This window comes from Natator depressus, chromosome 20 (genome assembly GCF_965152275.1).
Source record: "Natator depressus isolate rNatDep1 chromosome 20, rNatDep2.hap1, whole genome shotgun sequence".
NCBI lineage: Eukaryota > Metazoa > Chordata > Testudines > Cheloniidae > Natator > Natator depressus.
The window spans coordinates 25,735,831-25,756,098 of NC_134253.1; the positions used below are offsets into that span (position 1 = coordinate 25,735,831).

General features: G+C 51.8%; 1 protein-coding gene across 8 annotated transcripts in view; it reads right to left on the bottom strand.

Moving 5' to 3' along the window:
• Positions 1-7,698: 7,698 nt before the first annotated feature.
• SMARCA4 (SWI/SNF related BAF chromatin remodeling complex subunit ATPase 4) overlaps positions 7,699-20,268 on the bottom strand; it is a 56,818-nt gene continuing 44,248 nt past the window's right edge. Inside the window, exons 24-36 of one of the 8 annotated variants that reach the window (XM_074934822.1) lie at positions 19,811-19,857; positions 19,447-19,613; positions 18,415-18,578; positions 17,001-17,228; positions 16,684-16,782; positions 16,343-16,420; positions 14,888-15,115; positions 13,326-13,579; positions 11,757-11,865; positions 9,828-9,929; positions 9,278-9,410; positions 8,409-8,548; positions 7,700-8,151 (exon numbers count right to left, since the gene is read on the bottom strand). In XM_074934822.1, coding sequence (XP_074790923.1) covers positions 8,119-8,151; positions 8,409-8,548; positions 9,278-9,410; positions 9,828-9,929; positions 11,757-11,865; positions 13,326-13,579; positions 14,888-15,115; positions 16,343-16,420; positions 16,684-16,782; positions 17,001-17,228; positions 18,415-18,578; positions 19,447-19,613; positions 19,811-19,857 — 1,782 coding nt within the window. In that variant the 3' untranslated portion in view covers positions 7,700-8,118. Of the gene's footprint in view, positions 8,152-8,408; positions 8,549-9,277; positions 9,411-9,827; positions 9,930-11,756; positions 11,866-13,325; positions 13,580-14,887; positions 15,116-16,342; positions 16,421-16,683; positions 16,783-17,000; positions 17,229-18,414; positions 18,579-19,446; positions 19,614-19,810; positions 19,858-20,268 lie in introns of all 8 variants that reach the window. The other 7 variants (XM_074934819.1, XM_074934820.1, XM_074934823.1 and 4 more) reach the window with 7 other exon arrangements.

Genomic DNA, 20,268 nt, shown 5'->3' on the forward strand with positions numbered 1-20,268 from the left:
CCCCGCTGGAGTGGACGGTGTTGTCTGGCTTGGCTCCCAGGTGTGCGATTGGCTAGGTGGAGTGCCCCACTGGTGGCCCGAGATCCACCAGGCCAGCATGTCCATTTGTGGCCAGCGTACAGCTCGAATTTGCAAACACAGGGCTGGCTCTCATTAAACAGCATGCCAGCCCCTGGATTCCGTAGGGGAAAGTCCACAAGGCCTGCCCCCGTAGCCAGATGGTCCTGCCCAATGCCGCTTCGAGTTGTTGGCGAGCGTCCCCCACCGCCGGCCCTGTAGCGTTGGGCTCACGTGTGGCCCAGCGGGTTTCCCTGGTACAGCTTAGCGGCTCTGGGGAGGATCGGTCGGTAAGACGCCCTGGGCGGCCATGGCAGACGGCCCACCAGGTGGATGCAAGGCGCAGGCTGGGGCAGCAGATCTTCCAGCAGGCAGCTGCCGGCGGTCTCCCTAGGCATTTAAAACACACAAGGGAGGGACGGCAGATGAGGAGACAGTATGGTCTAGCGGATAGAGCAGCGGCTGGGGACTCAAGGAGACCTGGGTTCTCTGCCCAGGCCTGCCACATGGCCTTGTTGAAGTCATTTTGTTTCTCTGTGCCTCAGTTTCCCCACCTGTAAGATGGAGATAATGACATTGACCCTCCCTTTGTAAAGTGCTTTGAGATCTACCCACAGTAAGAGCTGGGATAATTGCTCTGACACTAGTCACTTCCTTTCAGGAGAAAGTAATTAACTCGCTTCCAGCTGGCTTCGTTCCCATCCTCTGAGCCCTTCCTAGACCCCTTGGCCCAAATCCTAACGCCCATGGCGTGGAGGGTCTGAGCCCTGCACCCTTGGTAGGTGAGATGCTGTGGCAGGAGTTGAGTCTCTGGACCAAGCAGGCGTCTGTGCTGGCTCTCTGACAATCGCTGCTGGGTCATCTGGGGCTGATATAGCCAGAGTTTAATCCTCCTGCTGGAGCGTTTTCCTCCCAGAGATCTTCTCTCCTGGCAGCCTGACCACCCTCAACTCACTGGTCCAGAGCCGTTTCCTGGGTCTTTGTGCATTTTTGTCTGGGTAACCGAGCATCAATGGCAGGGGTCACATGAAACCAACGTGAGCCCAGCCTGCGTCTTCACGGTTTGCACGCTGCCAAGGGAGCCTGGCTGCGTGCTGCAGAGAAAAGGCCCCTTCCTGGGATGGGTGGCGCTGCAGATGTGTAGGATTTATTTCCAGTTACTTCCATTCTGCACCAGACTGTGCTCCCAGGAGCTGGTGTAACCCCGCCCGCCCGCCCTCCAAATCAAGCATCTTGCCGAGAAGCTCAAATGGTAGCAACACTCATTCCGGGGGGGCGTGCACAGCATGGGTCGTTCTGGGGTGGGGGGCGGTCAGGAGGGGACAGAAGGAAGGAGGGTGCAATGGTTAGGGTGGCCTGGGTGGGAGTCCCTGCTTTGCCACAGACTCCCTGGGCGACCTTGGGCAAGTCTCGGCCCAGATCTTTAGAGCTACCGAGGCACTGCTCCGGTCGGGGAGCCGGAGTCAGAACTTCTCACAGGACCTAGGCCCAGAGCCTCAGAGGCATTTACATGATTAACTACCATTGAAATCAGTGATTCCTGTAGGCACCAAAATACCTTTGAGGGTCTGAGCCTCAGTTTCCTCATCTGTACTATGGGGAGAATGATCCTTCTTGTCTCTCATTGGTTTTGACGGTGAACTTCCTGGGTCAGGGACCACCTCAGCGTGTGTCCGTGCTGTGCCCGGCCCAACAAGGCCCTGATTTCAGCGGAGGCCTCCAGACCAGACTGTAATACTAGCCCTAAACAAGCACAATGGTCCCGCTCTCTGAGGGGCACAGGATTAGCATGACAGGCCTCTTGGCCCAGGTTGCAGCGAGCGAGGGACGCTGACAAACATACTTGCTGGGGTTTCAAACCCGCCACCGGCTCTATTGAGCTCTGGTCAATTCGCCCAGTTACCGAGACATGCCACCAGCCACGACGACCTAAATGCTCCCATGTGTCCTGGAGTCAAGGCTCTGGACAGCTGCTAGAGCCAAAGCGTGCTGACTCCACACGCTCCAGGGAGGAGTTTACACTGCCCCCCTCTAGCTCGCGAGGGGGCCCTGGGAAGCGAATTCTCCCCTGCCTGGGTATGGGGATCACACCACTCCTGGCAGGAAAGGGGTGACAATCTCACCCCCGAGTTTACGTGGAGACGGGACCGTTGTGGTCATCTCACAAGGCAGAGAACCTTGCTCAGCTGATCCCAGGGACCCCTGTGAACTGCTAGGTCACGAAGAACAGGAGGACTTGTGGCACCTTAGAGACTAACCAATTTATTTGAGCAGAAGCTTTCGTGAGCTACAGCTCACTTCATCGGATGCATACTGTGGTCACGAAGAGCGAGTGGAGCTGCCTGTGTTCATCACACCAGCAGGCAAAGCCGCTCTCTCAGGGCCCTTTAATTCATTAGTCGCTGACGTCCATGAAGTGGGGCCCAGCCTCTCCCAGCTGGCTGTACTTGAGGAATCTGGCGGCTGCTAAGATGGAGCCAGGTCTACATGGCGAGGAGTCAGGTTTACCTTAAAAAGAAATCAGGCCACTTTGTGACTCCTCCCTGCTCCTTTGCTGGTTGGCTGCCGAGCCGCAGGGGACGAGGGAGGGAGGGAGGCGATGCGCTGACAGACTCCTCCCCAGAGCCAGCCTCTGGCAACGGGAAAGGGGCAGCTTGGAGGAAACGATCCCTAGTGGGTGAAAGGCATCCAAGAGGCGGTGGCTGTGGGCCAGGAGGGCCTTTCCGGAATGCGTCTCTAGGAAAGGGCAGCTCAGATTCAGAATTCGGTGGTTCTTGGGGAATTGGCCTCCCTCCTGGGTAGATGACTCCTCTTCCCACGTGGCCTCGCGCCCTGCCCTGCATTTCTAGGATTCTAGCTGTGTGCTGATGGCACATCCTCTCAGCCCAAGTCTCCACCACCCATGGGGTGGATTTGCCCCAGCTGGGGAGGGCTGTGTACATGCAAAAGTGGCCTTAAGCCACCTTTGGGTGAGGCCCTGACCCTGGGCCAGCCCACGGCTGCTTGGAATCCCAAGGGGACCCCCTAGCCATGGTGATATTCAGGGGGAGGGAGGGCAGTTGGGTGCCAACACCGTGTTGCAACGCTGTCCTAATGCAGCCGGTGCAGGGCTGCAAAACTCCTAGGAAAGCGTCTTCAAACCGCAGCAGGCTCAGAGTTCGGCGCCGTTAATTCCAGCCCAAGCCTCCATGGAAAGCAGGCCCTTGGTGCATGGGATGCAGCCCCCTTTGAGGACACAGAGGGCTGGGGCTGGCTCCTGGGAATTCTGGGAAGGCAGCCTGGGGGGCGGGAGGGTGGAGCTAGACAGCTGGGTTGGGTAGGGGTCAGTTTATTACAGCGGGGGCACGGGCAGAGCAGCACCAGTTTAAAAGCGCGACGAGAAACCCGCACTACCGGCTGTGTGGATGCTCGGATTTCCATTCAAACCCAGAGGAGCAGGGGCTGGAGAGAGTTTCAGTTTGGGTCTGGCTGGGGACATGGAGTGAAGTGCAGATAGGGTTGTCTGGCTCACTGCCCCCCAAAATGTACCCAGCTGAGGGGTCCTGTTCTCTGCACCTACAAGCTCTGTTTTAGACCATGTTCCTGTCGTCTAATAAACCTCTGTTTTACTGGCTGGCTGAGAGTCTCGTTTAACTATGGAGTTGGGGCAGGACCCTCTGGCCCCCCCAGGACCCCGCCTGGGCAGACTCGCTGGGGGAAGCGCACGGAGGGGTGGGGGATGCTGAATGCTCCGAGATCAGACCCAGGAAGGTGGAAGCTGTGTGAGCTTCTTGCCCTGCAGACAGACAGTCTGCTCCCAGAGAGGAGACTTCACCCGAGTCCTGACTGGCTTTGTAGGGAGCAGTTCCAGAGCATTGCCCGGGGACTCCGTGACAGGGGGCCACACCAAGGCTCTGGCACATTGAGGAAACAGTGCCAAGGGGGGCCATGATGCCTCAGGGCAGAGACATGGGGGGCCAGCCTCTGCCCCATCCCCACCAATATCTCTGACTCTACCCTCTGCTCCTTGGGGTGACAGCCCCGTGCAGGAGGCTGGCAGCAGGGCCGAGGGGTAAACAGTGGTAATGGGTAAACAGTGAAGTGGCAAAATTTGTAGATACAAAATTACTAAAGATAGTTAAGACCCAGGCAGACTGCAAAGAGCTACAAAGGGATCTCACAAAACTGGGTGACTGGGCAACAAAATAGCAGATGAAATTTAATGTTGATAAATGCAAAGTAATGCACACTGAAAAACATAAATCCCAACTATACATATAAAATGATGGGATATGAATTATCCGTTACCACTCAAGAATTATCTTGGAGTCCTTGTGGAGAGTTCTCTGAAAACATCCACTCAATGTTCAGCGGCAGCCAAAAAAAGAGAACAGAATGTTGGGAATCATTAAGGGAGAGATCATAGGATTGAAAATATATTGCCTCTATATAAATCTATGGGACGCCCACATCTTGAATCCTGAGTGCAGATGTGGTCGCCCCATCGCAAAAGAGATCTATTGGACTTGGAAAAGGTTCAGAAAAGGGCAACAGAAACGATTAGGGGTATGGAACGGCTTCCGTGTGAGGAGATATTAATAAGACTGGGACTTTTCAGCTTGGAAAAGAGACAGCTAAAGGGAGATATGATTGAGGTCTATAAAATCATGACTGGTATGGAGAAAGTAGATGTGTTAAGGAAGTGTTGTTTACTACTTTTCATAAGAACTAGGGGTCACCAGATGAAATTAAAACAGGCAGCAGGTTTAAAACAAAAGGAAGTATTTCTTCACACAATGCACAGTCAACCTGTGGAACTCCTTGCCAGAGGATGTTGTGAAGGCCAAGACCATAACTAGGTTAAAAAAAGAACTAGATACATTCATGGAGGATAGGTCCATCAATGGCTATTAGCCAGGATGGGCAGGGATGGTGTCCCTAGCCTCTGTTTGCCAGAAGCTGGGAATGGGCGACAGGGGATGGATCACTGGATGATTCCCTGTTCTGTTCATTTCCTCTGGGGCACCTGGCACTGGCCACTGTCAGTAGACAGGACACTGGGCTGGATGGACCTTTGGTCTGACCCAGTAGGGCCATTCTTATTTTCTTATGAGGGCAAACGGCTAGCGAGAGCTGGCCTGGCTCCGAGAGGCAGGGGTGAAATGAGGCATCCATGCCATGCTCGGGCTGAGGTCTCCCTCTCTCCCCCAGCCACTGTCCTCAGCACACATCTCACGTCCCCCTCTGATAAACCAAGGCAGGTTCACCCAAGCGAGAGGCTGCTGGTGCAGTAGACTTACAGCCCATCAGCTTTTAGTGACATGGTGGGTCCTAAGTCACTTTGGAGAATGGAAATAGGTTCCTAAATCACCGGAGTGCTTTGGAAAATGTCACCCCTTATTTCCTGTTCTTTTCTGAAAAGCATCTTCCCATAGCACGGGACAAACCAAGAACTTCACAGCCTGCAACTGGCCGTTCAGCTGCGCTACCATGGGACAAAGCCCCAGAGCAAATCAGTCCCTTCTGCTTGGGTTGCTTTCACTTTGGGAAAAAGAAAGCCTCAGAACAGCAGTTGGGAAAGACAGGGCCATGCTCCCCTCCCCGCATCTCCTACAGAATGACACAGGCCTGCCTCTCTACCGGGACGTGTTCTGTTAAACAGGAAGGAAGGCAGAAGAACACAGCGCCTAGTACAGAGCAAATGAGTCACTCTTGGTGCAACTGTAGTGGGGGGCGAGGGGGCCGGGAAGGAGGTGAGCCGGATTTCCGGTTCTGACTTACATGGGTAGATGGCATCAGCAAACATCAGGCGAGGGAAGTTTGCATCCACGTGACTGGTGTTATTGTGAGCACCGTGGAAAGCAAGATGCAGCTGTCATCCCTCCCAGGACCTTCCCTGCTTTCCAACAGCAGGGCAGGAGAGAGGACTAAGGCGGCTAGATCCTGTGATGCTTGGGGCTGAAGACAGATATTAATCTAACCAGATTCTTCAACCAGGCTCATTGATCACAGGGGTGCCCCAGACGCTGATCTGCTGCCCTCCAGTCAGAGCCATGTGGCAACAACTCCATGGAGAGATCTTTGAGTCAAGCCACCGAGGACAACAGATCCCAGGAAGGAGAGACTTGACTGCTGCTTATGTTCCAGTCAAACCGGCCCCGCCTTCAGCCAGCTTCCAACTTCCTAGTGTGGTGGGGCAGAGGAAACCCAGCTCAGTCGCTTCTGAGCGGTGCAGCCTGGCTCTCGAAGGGGAGGTGCTGCCAGGGCTGCCAGCTGGCTACAGCTCCTATGGGAAACCCTCCGCTTCTGCGAGAGGTCTTGGCCATGTGGATCCACTTACGCTCACATGTAGCACGCATGGGAGCCGTAAGCGGGGTCCACGCGGCCAAGACGTCTCGAAGTAACCGTTCCTTCCCACTCATCTTCCCTGGCTGCCCTCAATTTTCATTGTCAAAATATTAAATGATTGTTAGGTGAAAAAGGCCGTTGTGCCAGCGAGCGCAGAGGAAAGGGCAGCAGGGAGCCTGTGGGAGAGCAGAGAACCTCTGGGACTTCACAGACATCAGTAAATAATTCCCAAAAGAGGTGGATTATTTACCTGTCTCTCAGCCCAACCCACTAGGTGGGGCTTACAGGGCACAAATCGTTAAAAGAAACCCTCAGGAACAATTAGGGTTAAAATACATTAACAAAACAAGAAGCCATCCCGAGGTGGAGACAATTTGGTTCTCCGTGCCCATGTTGAAACACAGGGCATTGCAGGGGGGTGCCAACAGCCAGCCGCCGCCAGACCCTCTGCTGTATTTGACTGCACACCCCCACCTAGTGGATCTTGCTGGGAAGACAGGAACTTCATGGCTGGGTGTCACTGGGGTCTCTCTGCAGGTCACGGCCGCAGTGTTCCCCTGCTGGTTCCAGGCACATCCTCAGGCTGGAAACGAGACTGAATTTTTAAATGGTCTCCAGAACCGTGCTCCACAATCTGAACCTTCATTAATACACTAACTCAAACTCCAGCCCTCGGGGGTGCAAAGAATCCCTTCCATGGCGGACTCAAATGTAAATTGATGCGGTGGAGTCTGCCAGCAGGACTAACTCAGGGGCATGAGCTGGCCGCATTCATCCCAAAGAGATGGTGTCAGCACTGATGGCAGATGACAAATTCAAATATAAACCGCTGTCCAGCTGATCAGTTTATCCAGGTGTCAGTTGTGGATACTGGGGTGGGTGCAGCAGGCCAGCGAGATGCTGCAGAGACAGCACTTCTTAATTCTAGATCTAATATGGCTCATGGGCCACAAGGCCTGGACTGTACCACCCCTTACAATACGGGTGGGTCGCTGGGGCTTGCTATGCTGGGGGATCTAATGTGTACTCTCACAAGACGGTCAGAGAGGCAGAAGGTCTTGATGCAGCCCTCCTGCTACAACTGCCGAGCCAAGAGCCAGCCGCGGGGTCAGCCTCAGAGCATTTCGGGGGGGGGGGGGTGAGTGTGAGTGTGTGAGAGAGAGAACACCAGCTGAAGGCCAGATCAGGCAGCAGTTGGAAGGGGGGTTGTGGGGCCTAATTAACTGAACACACATTTTCAGTGAGCCAGAAAAACGATCCAGCTAAAAAAAAAGTAACATTCTGTTTAATTTATTACTGTTTGAAATCCAGTGACATTGACACACACAGTCACCGCCGCCACCCTTGTCAACTAGCGGGCAGCTGGCGGTTTGACCGGTTTAATAAAATACAGTACTAGGAGTGGACTGCTACACACATGCATCCACAGTTTAAAACTACAGTGATTCAATACTGCAACTGAAACAGTACTGCCATAAAAAGAAAAAATAGATATCAAGTGTTCCCCGATTCATAATTCTCTTAAACAGTTAATGCTGTAACAAACGCTACTGATGTCAGGACAAGGCAAGACACAAACAGTCCTACATCTTCTCTGCAGTATAAATATGGAAGAGTTTTATACAGTTTACTGAAGTCTGATACTACATTTGTTGCTACCCGTTAGAGCTAAAGGGACGCAGCACGTCCGCTTTGGAAAGGTCGGCTCTGGTGGTCTGGACCATGGAATGCTGCTTAATCATCTTCGGTGCCACTTCCCGAGCGATCCTGGAAGAAAAGACGAAATGGACGGGGGAGAGATCAGAGCGGAGACATTCCAGTGGCAGGGCTGAGTGCTTAGGGACAGTTTATCCCATCAGCCTTCCTGAGTCCTCCCAGTCCTTGCTTTTTAAAGAGGGCTCCTCCCACTCCCGCTATAGCCCCATCTCAGGTACTCTGCAAACACAAAGCCAACCACCACACAAGTACCATACAAGGTTACACTAGCAGCAACCTGGGGTGGAGAACTGAGCTCCTGCATTTACCTCTTCCTGCTCCTCTTCACTATCGTCGTCACTAACCACTGGCTTGGCCCGGGAGCCGCGGCTGGTGCGCCTGCGACCCTTTAGCCGGTCTTGTGCTTTCTCCTTTCTGCCCAGCTTGATCTTCACCTTGACAGAGCGAGCTGCGGGGAAGTACAAGGAGACGCAGAGAGTCTGAACAATTGCACAGGTTAAGGCTTGGCACTCCCACATAGCAACAAAGCTTCCGCTGCAAATTAGACCTGTCCTGTTCTAACACAGACATAGTAAGTACGTGACACTTCTAGAATGCTTTCCATCTCACGGTGACAGTGGTGCCTTCTGCTTACCTTCCAACAGCTGCCATCTAAAACACAGACAAATGCAACACTGTACCTCGTCACTTCCCCGTACCTTCAGAGCATCTGGTCTTTCAGCGAACTCTCCCTCCCACCCCCGAGCTGCATCCCTACTAAGTTTCATGTTGTCCTTTAACTCAGCTGCCGCTGGAGATCTCCTGACCTACCTGGTTGAGCAGCTATGGCCTAGAAAGCAAGTGGGAGGAGTTACGTTCCCCATGCAGAGAACCAACATGCATTTCTTTTCCTTCAAGACAGCCCTGGTGCCTGCAGTCCTCTCCCTGCCCCAGAACAGAGAGAACACAGGCAGGGCAGTGTGAGCTTCCCCCAGCCACAGTGCCCCTGCCAATGTGCCTCAGTCCTGTCCTGGAGAAGAGAGGAGAGGGCAGGGTCCGCGGCCTTACAGTTAGCTTTCGAGCTGGTCATCACCCTTTCAGAGACGGTCTCCAATGCACACAGGACAGCTGAATAGGGCAGGCACCCACACATGCACACACTCCTGCTTAGCGGAGGCAGCAGCAGAAGAGTACTCACACTCGGATTCAGATCCTTCCTCTTCTCCTTCCTCCTCCTCCTCACTCTCCTCACCTTCACTGTCTTCCTCTTTCTCAATTTTCTGCCTCACGCTGGTGAAGACAGACTGCAGCACTATCGAGTCTTCGTAGATCTAGAGGAAGAAGCCACAGTGGCCAGGGTGAGTCAGGGCAGGTTACCTTCTGGAGAGAGCTGTGGCTCTCCCACATCCATTCCCTGCTCAGGGTGCCAGAGTCTTGGTGCTCTTTCACACAATGCAAGAGCCTGCTTAATCTAACATGCCCGCTCACGCCAAAGCCTGGGTATTAAGCATTTGCCGTGCTTAGGAATAATCCAGCTTTAACCAGATCAGCTTTTCATCTTTTATTAGGAAGAAATGGCTGGTCATCTTGCAATCTAACTGGCTGGCAGGATTTAATGGGATTCTAAGTACATCCTAAAAAAGGGGTGTTAGTCCCAATCACACCCTGGGTCGAGAGAGGGAGGATCACTGCCCGGGTGAGGGCAATGCCCCCTCCTGAGCCCTGGCAGTGGGGAGGAAGTGCCTTACCAGAGAGCCTTCCAGATTAAAGGTTTGTGCGTTCTGACACAGCAGCATGACATCCTTCTCCAGGTCATTCAGGCTGCGGTACTTGTGGTTGCGGATGCGTTCCTGAGAAAGGGGCAAAGGTCAGAGTCACCTCAAACATGGCCAGTGATTCAACGCCTGGTGCTGCCCCTGCTGCTCCCACTCCTTGGGCTCCACCCTAACAGCTCCCTTGCGGGCTGCCCAATGCTGCCTTCCACATCACCTAGAACGGCCTCACAATTAGCACAGGCCAAGTGCACGGCTCCAGCAAGGTCAAGGAAGACCGCACACCTCAGTTTGCTCTCTTACACCTTTAGGCTGTGTGCCCCTTGGGGCTTTGTTCCCAGCCCTCCCCAATGCACCTGCACGGCCTGTGCCATGGAACTACGGGCAGCCTCTGGCAGGGTGGTGGGAACCCTCAAATCGACAGCCTGAAATAGGCAGTGCTGCTCCCAACCCAGCTGCAGCACCTTACATGCAGTCAGGTGAGTGGCTGTCGTCACAGCCAGCTGCAGAGGCACTGATAGCTGGGATCATGAAGGAAATCTCCCCCCACACACTGGTATTTAGCACACAGAATTGCACCATCAAAAAAGAGGTCCGCACCCTACAGGTGCCACAAGCCACAGATGCAGCCAGGTGGGGCCCCGTGGGACAGGCCTTGTGAGAACAGGTGTGGCAAGCAGAGAGAAGGTGCTTGGCTAATGCGGATCTGCAGGTGTGAGCAGGGGAAGGAGATGCAGGGAGCAGTCGGCACAAGTTTGGGTGGAGCCCAGGGACAGGAGGGAAGAGGAGAGGCCAGAGGGAGCAGCATTGGGCACAGTTTTGGAGGTGTCACTGAGAAGGTGGAGGGAGGAACATAAGGACAGAGTGCCAAGAATCATAGGACTGGAAGGGACGGCGAGAGGTCATTTAGTCCAGTCTCCTGCACTCGTGGCAGGACTAAGTATTATTTAGGCCATCCCTGACAGGGGTTTGTCTAACCTGCTTTTAAGGAGGAGGGTGTTTGCACTTTCTCCCTGGGCTGTTTTTTTTAACTGCCTAGAATCCTGCTCCCAGACTCAAGCCCCAGTTCTGTGCATGCCTGTCGGCCTCCATTTTCATTTATTCCTCTGCACCAGTCAATGCTGGGGGAGGGTGAACTGCCTCGCTTAATGCGTGTCTGGTGGGGGCTCAGACATGACAGTGATGAGGCCAGGATAAGAACCAATAGAGAACAGAAGGCTGAATGCCTCCATTATCTCCCCGGCCCACCGGACTCCAGTTCGGTGCATACAAGGATGCAGCAAGCCACAAAATGTGCCAGTGGAGGAGTCTGTGCAGTGAGAGGGGATTGGCGGGAAGCACAGCTCCTGGAACACACCAGTAAGTGCGGGGAGACAATTAGCCGGTCCCAGCAGGCCAGCCCATTTAGCCACTTCTCTCGAGGGGGCTGTCCAGCTAACACAAGACCTGACTAGAGGAGTCCTTGCTCTGTAGAGCTAAAGGCAGGAGGGGGCTCGAGGCAGAGCGTCACGACACAGTGGGCTGGCGGCTGTATAGCCCCTCCCTTCGTCTCACCGCCAGGAGCTCTCAGAAGTCGTTTAATGGTGGAGAATGACAGCACTTGGTAAGGGTGATTTGGCTGATCCCAGCTTCAGGGTGGGCCCAGGAACAAGCAAAGATGGAGAAGTTTGAGTGGAGACCAGGGAACAGTGGGCATGTAGGGAGCAACCAGGTAGAGATGCAGGGAGGGGAGAACAGGTAGTGACGGGACAGCAATGGTAGTGCCACAGGACAGGAAGAGGGCCAGGGCTGGGCTGTTTTGGATGCACTGAGCGGCATTAAATCACAGTGAAGACACAAATCAAGGATGTGATGTAAGAGTGCTGCCTGGTACCTCAAGCATCCACTGAGGGCGGGCAGGGTTACCTTTATTTTTTTGAAATCCACCGGCTTGCGGATGAGCTCGTAGTACTCCGGGAGCTCCTTGCGAGAAGGCAGCTGGATGAAGACTTCGCTAAGCTGGCGTCCACTGCTACTACAAAACAAGGGAGAAATACAAGATCAATCCCCCTCCCCTCTTGCCAGGGCAGCAGCCCCCAGCCTGCCACGCAGAACTGCTTCCAAAATCACAAGAGACACTGCCACCGCGCAGGCAGGAAAACGTCCGTCCTTTAGCACGGAGGCCTGCTCAGCGCTGAAGAACGGACAATCGATTATGCTAGCCAAGAAGCTGGCAGGGTTACTGTGTTGCCTAATGGGTACTACAGCAAGAGCCTGTCAGCACTTTCATTACAACTCTGAAAGCTGGCCCCGGTCTCTGGATCTCTTTTTTTTCCACTGCACAAAATCCAGTGGTTCACTAAAGTACGGTGAGGAAAAGCAGTGGTCTGTTTGGAATAGGGCAGAGAAAAACTTGGATTTTTCTTAAAAGGCTCCTAAGACACGGGGCGGGGAGAGCACCAGAGCTTCTAAGCAAACCAGGCATCAACTCAGCCATGCTTCTTCCAGGTTGTGCTCTAATGCGCTGGCCAGTCACAATGGTTCAAAACTCACTTAGCATGTTGAGCTGAGACATTTAATACTTCCCTCGATCCAGGGAACTTTTCCAGGCTGTGAGTCAATCAATCAAAAGTAGAGGATAGAAAAAACTATTTGTTCACTGGCCAAATAAAAGAGCCTGGAAAATCCCACAGGAAATAATTTGATCTTTTCAAACTGATTCACACAGACCACGTGTTTAACTTCTGCTCTGTACTGTTGATGCCTGAACTGCAACCCTCTATTAGAAAATAGCAATACTGGCAACTCCCTACTGCGCTAGCCAGAAGAGCACCCCAGGGCCACAAGTGCTCTCCAGCCGTGCCCCAATAGTCATGCGCTTAGTAGTGCACAGCACGCAACAGCGGGGCTGCTGCAGTTCTTGACCAGAAGCTGCCAACAGCATGACATTTCAAGCTTAGATGGAAGATCCTAAGAAGGACCTAGCAGATCAGCTGATCACTGGAGAGAAATGGGACAATAGCTGGATTTGTCCCTTGCTGCAGTTTGCCTGCGAGGCAGGCACAAACTGGGTGGAATGAAGCAATCACAGCCTGACTCCCAAAGCTTACACAACATGCATCCGGGTCCACCCTCCTTTCATTGCCTCAACTGCATGACACGATCTCTGCTAGGTTACACAGCAGCCTACAGAACACCCACAGACAAGTCATTCCTCTGGCCCATGAGTTAGAAACTGCCAGTACTCTGTGAACTTCGCCTTCAGAGGGCTTTGCAAACATCAGCCACTCCCTGGGAGGGGAGTAAGAATTATTCCCATTTTAGAGATCGGGAATAAGTCAGAAGTGCTGTGGGTTTATGCCAAGACTGCCCAGGCAGGGACTAGGATTTGGGTGTTCCTCCCCAGACGTGTGCGCGCACTGGTGGTTAAAAAGACAGAAAAGCAGACCCTATGCAGGAGTACTGAGGAGAGTGCCCATCCCTTGCTTCTCTTACCTGTCCTTATATTTAATCACAGCATCCACGATCTTCTTCATTTTTTTGGTGAGGTTGGGGGGGTTTGGGGAGAGCTTTTCGGCGGGAGGCCTGCCGCGCTTTTTCTGCTTTTTGCTATCATCGTCTTTGTCCCGGCTGCGGGTGCTGGTAGTCGGGGTGGCAGAGCCAACGTCAACATCTCGCTTGCGTTTGCGGGAAGATTTCTTCTGACGAACCTCCTCCTCGATCTCCTCCAGCGTACCCTCCTCTATAGCCTACGGAGGGGAGCAACAGAGCAGCCGCTAGCACCGAGACTGCTGGGCAAAGATGCAAAGAAAGGGCAAGGGAGCGGCCTGTGAAACGCTAAGCATGGCCATTTATATGAGGCTTTAATTTGCTGCACTACTGACCAGGGTGTCCTGCCCACTGGGGCGGGCGCTCTATGGGCTGCCCTTTGCTTGTGGGCAGACCTCCTCCCAACCGGAGACGTTCGTTCAGGCTGTTACAGAAAAGGGGTTCTCAGATTTTTTCATATGGTGACCCCCTTCTCCATATTGGGACCCCTTCCAATTTAGCCATATGGGAAAGGCCCCTGGGTTGGCAACACATGCTAATGCTCCAGCATTTTTTTTCAAGTGGTTGTTCCTTGGTAACGCGCTAAAGCATCTCTGCCCTGCTGAGTGCATCTGAACCACACGCATGGTTTGGGGCTTTTCCTCCCAAGAATGGAAGGCCTCTAGAGACCGGCCTTCTGCTCGTTACACCAGCTGATCAGGCAGTCTCTAATGGCCCTATGTTTAAATTCAAAGTAGGAAAATGCCAGATGTAGGGGAGATTTTTAATTGAACACGGAGGTATTTTAAGATGAAAAATGTATTTACTGGAAGGATATTGGAGGAAAGCAAAGGGTCTCTCAAGGGTTAACCTCCACAGAAGGAAGAGGGGGTAATTCTATTCTCTACAGCTAAAACATCATCTCTAGCCTCCTGCCCAAGAAAAGCTCTTAAGATCCCAGACTTGAAATAATTAACACGAACTTTTGAGCTGCTGCAGCCTCCCTCTCCCTGCTGCCCATAAACACCCCCTTCAGCAGAATCAGCCTCGTGGCTACCCAGAATCCGGCAGGCACTCAGCTGCCCATTGAGTGCATTCTACCTGGGAGGCTCGACAGCTGTTAAAGTAGGAGTCAGCTATGGCGTGGCTTCAATTGTTTAAACCCCTCTAGAGCCCTGTGATGGGGTGAGGTGAGTTTTTCAAATACCCAGTACCAGCATCAGGTGGCGAAATAGAAACAGACCCTAAAGCAACAAATGTTTGGTAATAAGTGAATGGGTCAATAGCATTTCATGTATCAGTATGACTGATTCATGCTGCTCAAAACCCTTTGTGGAGATTTGGGTAAGAGGCGATTTTCCTCCAATTGGTAACGAAGGATGCTGGGGGACTCAGCCACACATCCAAAGCAGGCTTATTTTAAGGTATGCACCATCAGAGCCTCCAGTACTGGGTATTTTCTTTAGCACATAGACAAAAACACAGTAGAAGCATAGATTTGAGAAGGCCATTGGAGAACGATGCTGTACCATGTATACCTTGAGCCACTGCTTCTCGGTAAGCGAGTCACTGTAGTCCACCTCCTTACGGTGACGTGACCCTCGCCCAAACATCTTCTCCTCCTCCTCCTCACACGTGAGCCTCTCCACTTCAGCATCATCCTTAATAATCCAGGATGGCAGCTCATCCTCTTCCATTAGACGTGGCTTTCGCTTTGGATTACGTGCCTCCTCCCGCCTGCGGTCCAGGTCCATGCGCTAAAATAAGAGGTGTTTGCTGGGGGGGACCGCTGGCACAGTGACAGAGGGGTCTGCAGCCATTGCCTGAATGCATCTATCAGGGAGTTAGCTGGCCCATTTAGGTGCTGTTTAGTCGAGGCAGGTCATCTCTACAGCAGACGTTGTGGGTCATGCAGCTGACCCCAGATGGACCAGGACGTGACTGATCTCGGCTTTGGAAATATCCAACTGGCCCAGGCATCCAGCAGTTACCAAGGAGCAAGGAATGCTGCAGTGCAGCGTGTGGCCTCCGGGAAGGGGTGCTCCCTGGTGACTCTCTCGGTCATGCAGGAGCCATGCCAGTGCCGTTCTGCCATCTTTGAGTGCAAGGCCCTTGGGAAGCTTTGCAGGGGGAGGGATACAGCAGGAATGCAGTGTGTTGTGGAGTCCAAGGGGTTTAACAATTATTTAAATACCTACTGACTCACTACAGCTCAACAGATACATCAGGTTAAGCGCTGCGGGAACATATTAGCTGGCATGAGACTAACCACTATGAAGGACAAGGTACTAGAAGAGATCACTGGAACCAGAGGCAGACAAGAGCTATTACTGGGGGTCATCTCAGCCAACTGTCTTCGCTAAAGCTGGATTCTCCCCTACGGTGCATTGTTAGTGTGCGGTTATAGCGTCCATCGGCGTTACTAGCCCATCACCCTATTATCGACTTACCCAGGCTCACAAGAGCATAGTACATCTGACAGGCAAGTGTGGGGCAGACATGGGCAAACCTCCTCCTCCACACATATGTATCAGCATTAAAAGTATTGCTGAAGGAGTGTCATTTTCTAAAGGAGTCTTTTGTACTCTGAGTCGCATGGAACATTCTACAGATCTCCTAGCTTAATAAATATTTTGCTTGTCCTACTGCCTTTCATCTGAAGATCTCAACGCACTTCACCAACATACTTCAATAGCACGTTACGGTAAGTATTTTTCCCCATTACATCTAGGGAAAGCCAAGGACATCAAAGGCAGGGGCAGAGCCTGCTCAAACTTTTAGACCCTGCTCCCTTTCCAGCACCAGGAATAGAACCCAGGAGCCCTGACTCCGTTCCCACTGCTCTAACCACTAGACCCCTAGTCCTTACTCAAGCCGATGTTTGTTCAAACATAACAAGCTCAACTCCATCAGAAATGGCATTGCCTGTGTTACCCGGAAGAGAGACAGGCTCGGTACTCTTCCATGGCCTCTGCCACGCTCACCATAAAAAGGTCAAATTCCTCCTCATGACGGGCAATCATCTGGTTGACTGTTTCATCGTCGGGAACTTCATCTTCTTCCTGCAAGATTTCAAACGCCTGGCTTAATGGCGAGAGAAGACGCCGCGGCAGTTCGTACCCTGGGAACTGAACACCGAACATTGCTACCATCTGACGCCTGTTCGGCTGCCCGTGTGAAATGAGTTTTGGTGGTCTCAGTCCAGTGTCTAGTGGACAGGTATCCACATTGCAGGAGACCACCACCAGAGCTGGCACCTTTGTTGGCAGTCTCAGCAGTGAGGCCAAGGATTGAATGGGCATGGAGACTGAACTACCCCTCTCACCTTTAGAGGTGGTTCCTCCAAGTCAGGGTTCAGGCACAGGGTTGAGGCAGTGTGGGGGAAGCTTGCACTGCCACTGCCGCTGCCCGTGCTGTATCTGTTCTGTGGATAAATAGAGGACTTCAGTCTCCAGGGCTGTCAATCCGGCACCTTTCACCGACACTAAAATTCACTTCAAAAGAGAAACAAGTGTTCATGCTCTTTCCTTCCAGCCCACATGCCCTTGGCCTCGGGGACACAGAGCAACGGAGCAAAAGCCAGCCATGCGTTCACCATTCATGCTCTGGAGTAGAGGGAGGATGACCTGCACCGCCCCTTACCTCATCCTGCTCCTCGTGCTCTAGGATAGCCTGGAGGAAAGCTCTCCGCTCATGGCTGGAGGATTTCTGGTCGAACATGCCAGCCTGGATGACCTTCTGATCAACGTTCAGCTTGTACTTGGCTGCAGCCAGGATCTTCTCCTCCACGCTGTTCACGGTGCAGAGGCGGAGCACGCGCACCTCATTCTGCTGCCCAATACGGTGCGCTCGGTCCTGTGCCTGCAAATCCTGAAGAGGGGAGCACGTTGTTTGCAGAGTAATTTAAACCTCACTCTTTCCCAGGTAAATATTTGAGCCTTTAAACACATCATAGGAAAAGTATACATGCCTCGCAGAGCTACCTAGAGGCCCTCAACGACTCCAGAGGATTCCGTTACATCCGCTGGGGAAGTGTAATTAATCAAAACAGTTTGTTTTACTGACTGCTCTTTTACTTGGTGATTCAACGCACTTTAGAAAATATAGGCCACTGTGCCTAGCTATTACAGCAAACTCTAGCAAAAGTGCTCGTCTACTCAGCCTCCTAAAACTCGCCCTCCCGGATGGAGCTGAGTGTCTATGTGTGGATTCTTACTAGCACTGGTGAACCACAGGGGAATGGGGAATAAGAGGATAGCACCAGGCTTCAGTGTCTTCATATTACACGTGCTGTGGGTGGGACAGGGGGACCGTTAACCTCAGTCACTACCAGTGCTAACTGTTAATCATGTTAATTAGCATAGATAATGATAATTATGGATCAGCCACAAGAGGCTCTCCCACTGTATGCCAGCGCACCCTGCCTGTCGGAGCAGAGACAACCAGGAGACGGGCAGCGCATGAACAGATGCTTGTATTAGGCTCTGGGCTGCACCTGCGGCTCAAGGTCACAGCGTGGGGTTGCAAAGACCACAGCAAGAAACAAGTGCTGGGGATGCAAAGGCAGCTGGGAGGACGGAAGAGAAAAGCAGTGATGCAGGCCGTGGTGCAGTCAGCACCTAGTGCAATGGGGCACTTTGTTTTATGTCTACACTGCCAAAAAAGAAAAAAAAAAGTGTTCTCAACTCTGCTTAGCTAACTAATAGCAGAGAAAACATGGCAACCTTGCTAACACTAACCTCTCGAGTGAAAGCCCGTGAGACAGTCTGAGGATGAATTCCAGCTGCTAACCAGAGTTAAAAACCAGCTTGCTGAACCCCCACTGCTCTTTTAACCAACGGTAAGAACACTCTATAGTGCAGACACATTCTTAGATCCTTAGGAGGAGGTTAAACTAGCATTACAGGCACACAGTTCATCCAAGCCCTAGGAGAGGGACACACTAGTCCTTCCTCTTGTTATTTGGGGAACGCAAGACTCGTGGCTCATGTACACACGGAGAGACAACCACACAACCCCGTACTGGGATTCCCATCAATTCAGTAGCGTTTTTTACCTGGTGCGGATTCCAGTCACTGTCAAAAATAATCACAGTATCTGCAGACTGTAAGTTCAGTCCCAGCCCTCCGGCCCGAGTGCTCAGCAGGAAAATGAAATATTCAGAGCCTGGCTCATTGAAGGTCTTCAGCAACATGCCACGGTCTTCAGCTTTAGTGGTTCCTAGAAGCCCAGGGGAGGAGAGAGAGGTTACTATTTACCTCCCCTGCAAAGTTTTCTATTTAACGTGGACTCAGAACTCCACAGAGCAAAGAGGGGTTCCACCTTACTTGGAAAGTGTTGAGCACCTTACACCCTCTGAAAACCAGGCCCCTTGGAGGTAGTCCACATTGGGCATCCCTAATATCGTAGCACCCAAAATCATGATGGCAAATTGAGGTCTGTGCATGCAGTCTGTGTGTCAGATCGGAAAGCCCTTTGGGATCTTCCAGGATATAAAATGTAATGTAAGGTGACCAATGTATCAAAGATAGCAGGTTACAAATATCCAGAAGAAAGTTGTTGATGCTGGCTGAAATTCCAAGAGACAACACAAGGCCTATGCGCCATGTCAGCCTACAGAACAGGGCTCTTCCTGGAGGTGAGACTTTCACCAATTTAAAGGAGGTGGAAAGTGGTAACTGGATTAGCAGTGAACCATCTCCCTAAACTAACCTTACAAGAAAAAAGCGTAAGGTATGTGCAACGCTGTTAATCCTTTTTCCCAATCATAGGTTAAAGGAGAAACACGTCCAGAAGCAAGTGTGCAATGAAAAGGTTGCAACAGTGTAATCCCACCAGCTTTACCAAGAGTTAGTACATGATGCGATTGGTTATGATAGTTCGGTGGTCTACTTTTATGAATGGCTGTTAGTTTCATGCATGTTTCCCACGTGTGCTGCAAAGCACATTGCATGGCGATGAGCATTAAAAAGGAGGCTTGTTATTTGATCATTCGTTATCTACACACGTAGGGTTTAGCCTACTGATATTGCCAAAGCAGAGCATTCAGGAGGAGATTGAGTGTCTCTCCGTTACCAGTTAAACTCACCATCCAGCCTGAGGTATTTGAAGCCACGGTATGCAAAGTAGTCTTCCATGATGGTCATGAGTGAGGTCATCTGACAGAACAGCAGCACCTTGTGGTTGGTGGCTCGTAGTTTGGGAAGAATCCTGTCTAGGAGCTCAAATTTGCCAGATGCTCGGTACAGGTCTAGTCTAGTTCACCAGAGAGGATTGGCAATAGGTGAGAATCTGATGCTACAAAAATGCATCACCCTCGCATGCAAATGAGAGCTACCAGTACTTGTTACATTAATACACTGAACTAATCCAAGTAATTCTTCATTGATAAACCACACCACACTTAAACTACAAATATCCTCCTTTGTAAAGCTCAAAAGCATTCAACTTACCCCTGTACAATACCTCCAGTGAAACCTAAGTGCTCTGAAAAGGATTCCTGAAACCAAAAACAGAAACACTATCACACTGATTGCACCACATTCTTCTATACTAACACAAGTGTCCAATAAATGAAACAAACTCTTGGAATTGCCCGGATAGAAAACTGATCATCAGGTCAAATACGTCTAATCTTCTTCTCTGTTTTCATATGGCTTGGGTGGATAGCAACAACTACAAGTGTATTTCTAGGTTAGATAGCCAGCACATTGCCACAGCAGTGAGCTGGTGATGTCCTTCAGGCCCCTGGCCAAGGAACAAAAGGGACACTCAGATATGATGTGCTCCATCGTTTGTGCCTGGTGACCACAGTCACATGCAAGTGTTTGCCTCATTTTCCATTTAAAGAGAGTTTGTCCAAGTCTCCCATGAGATGTCCTGATGCAAATCAATCTGCACCAGTCTTTCC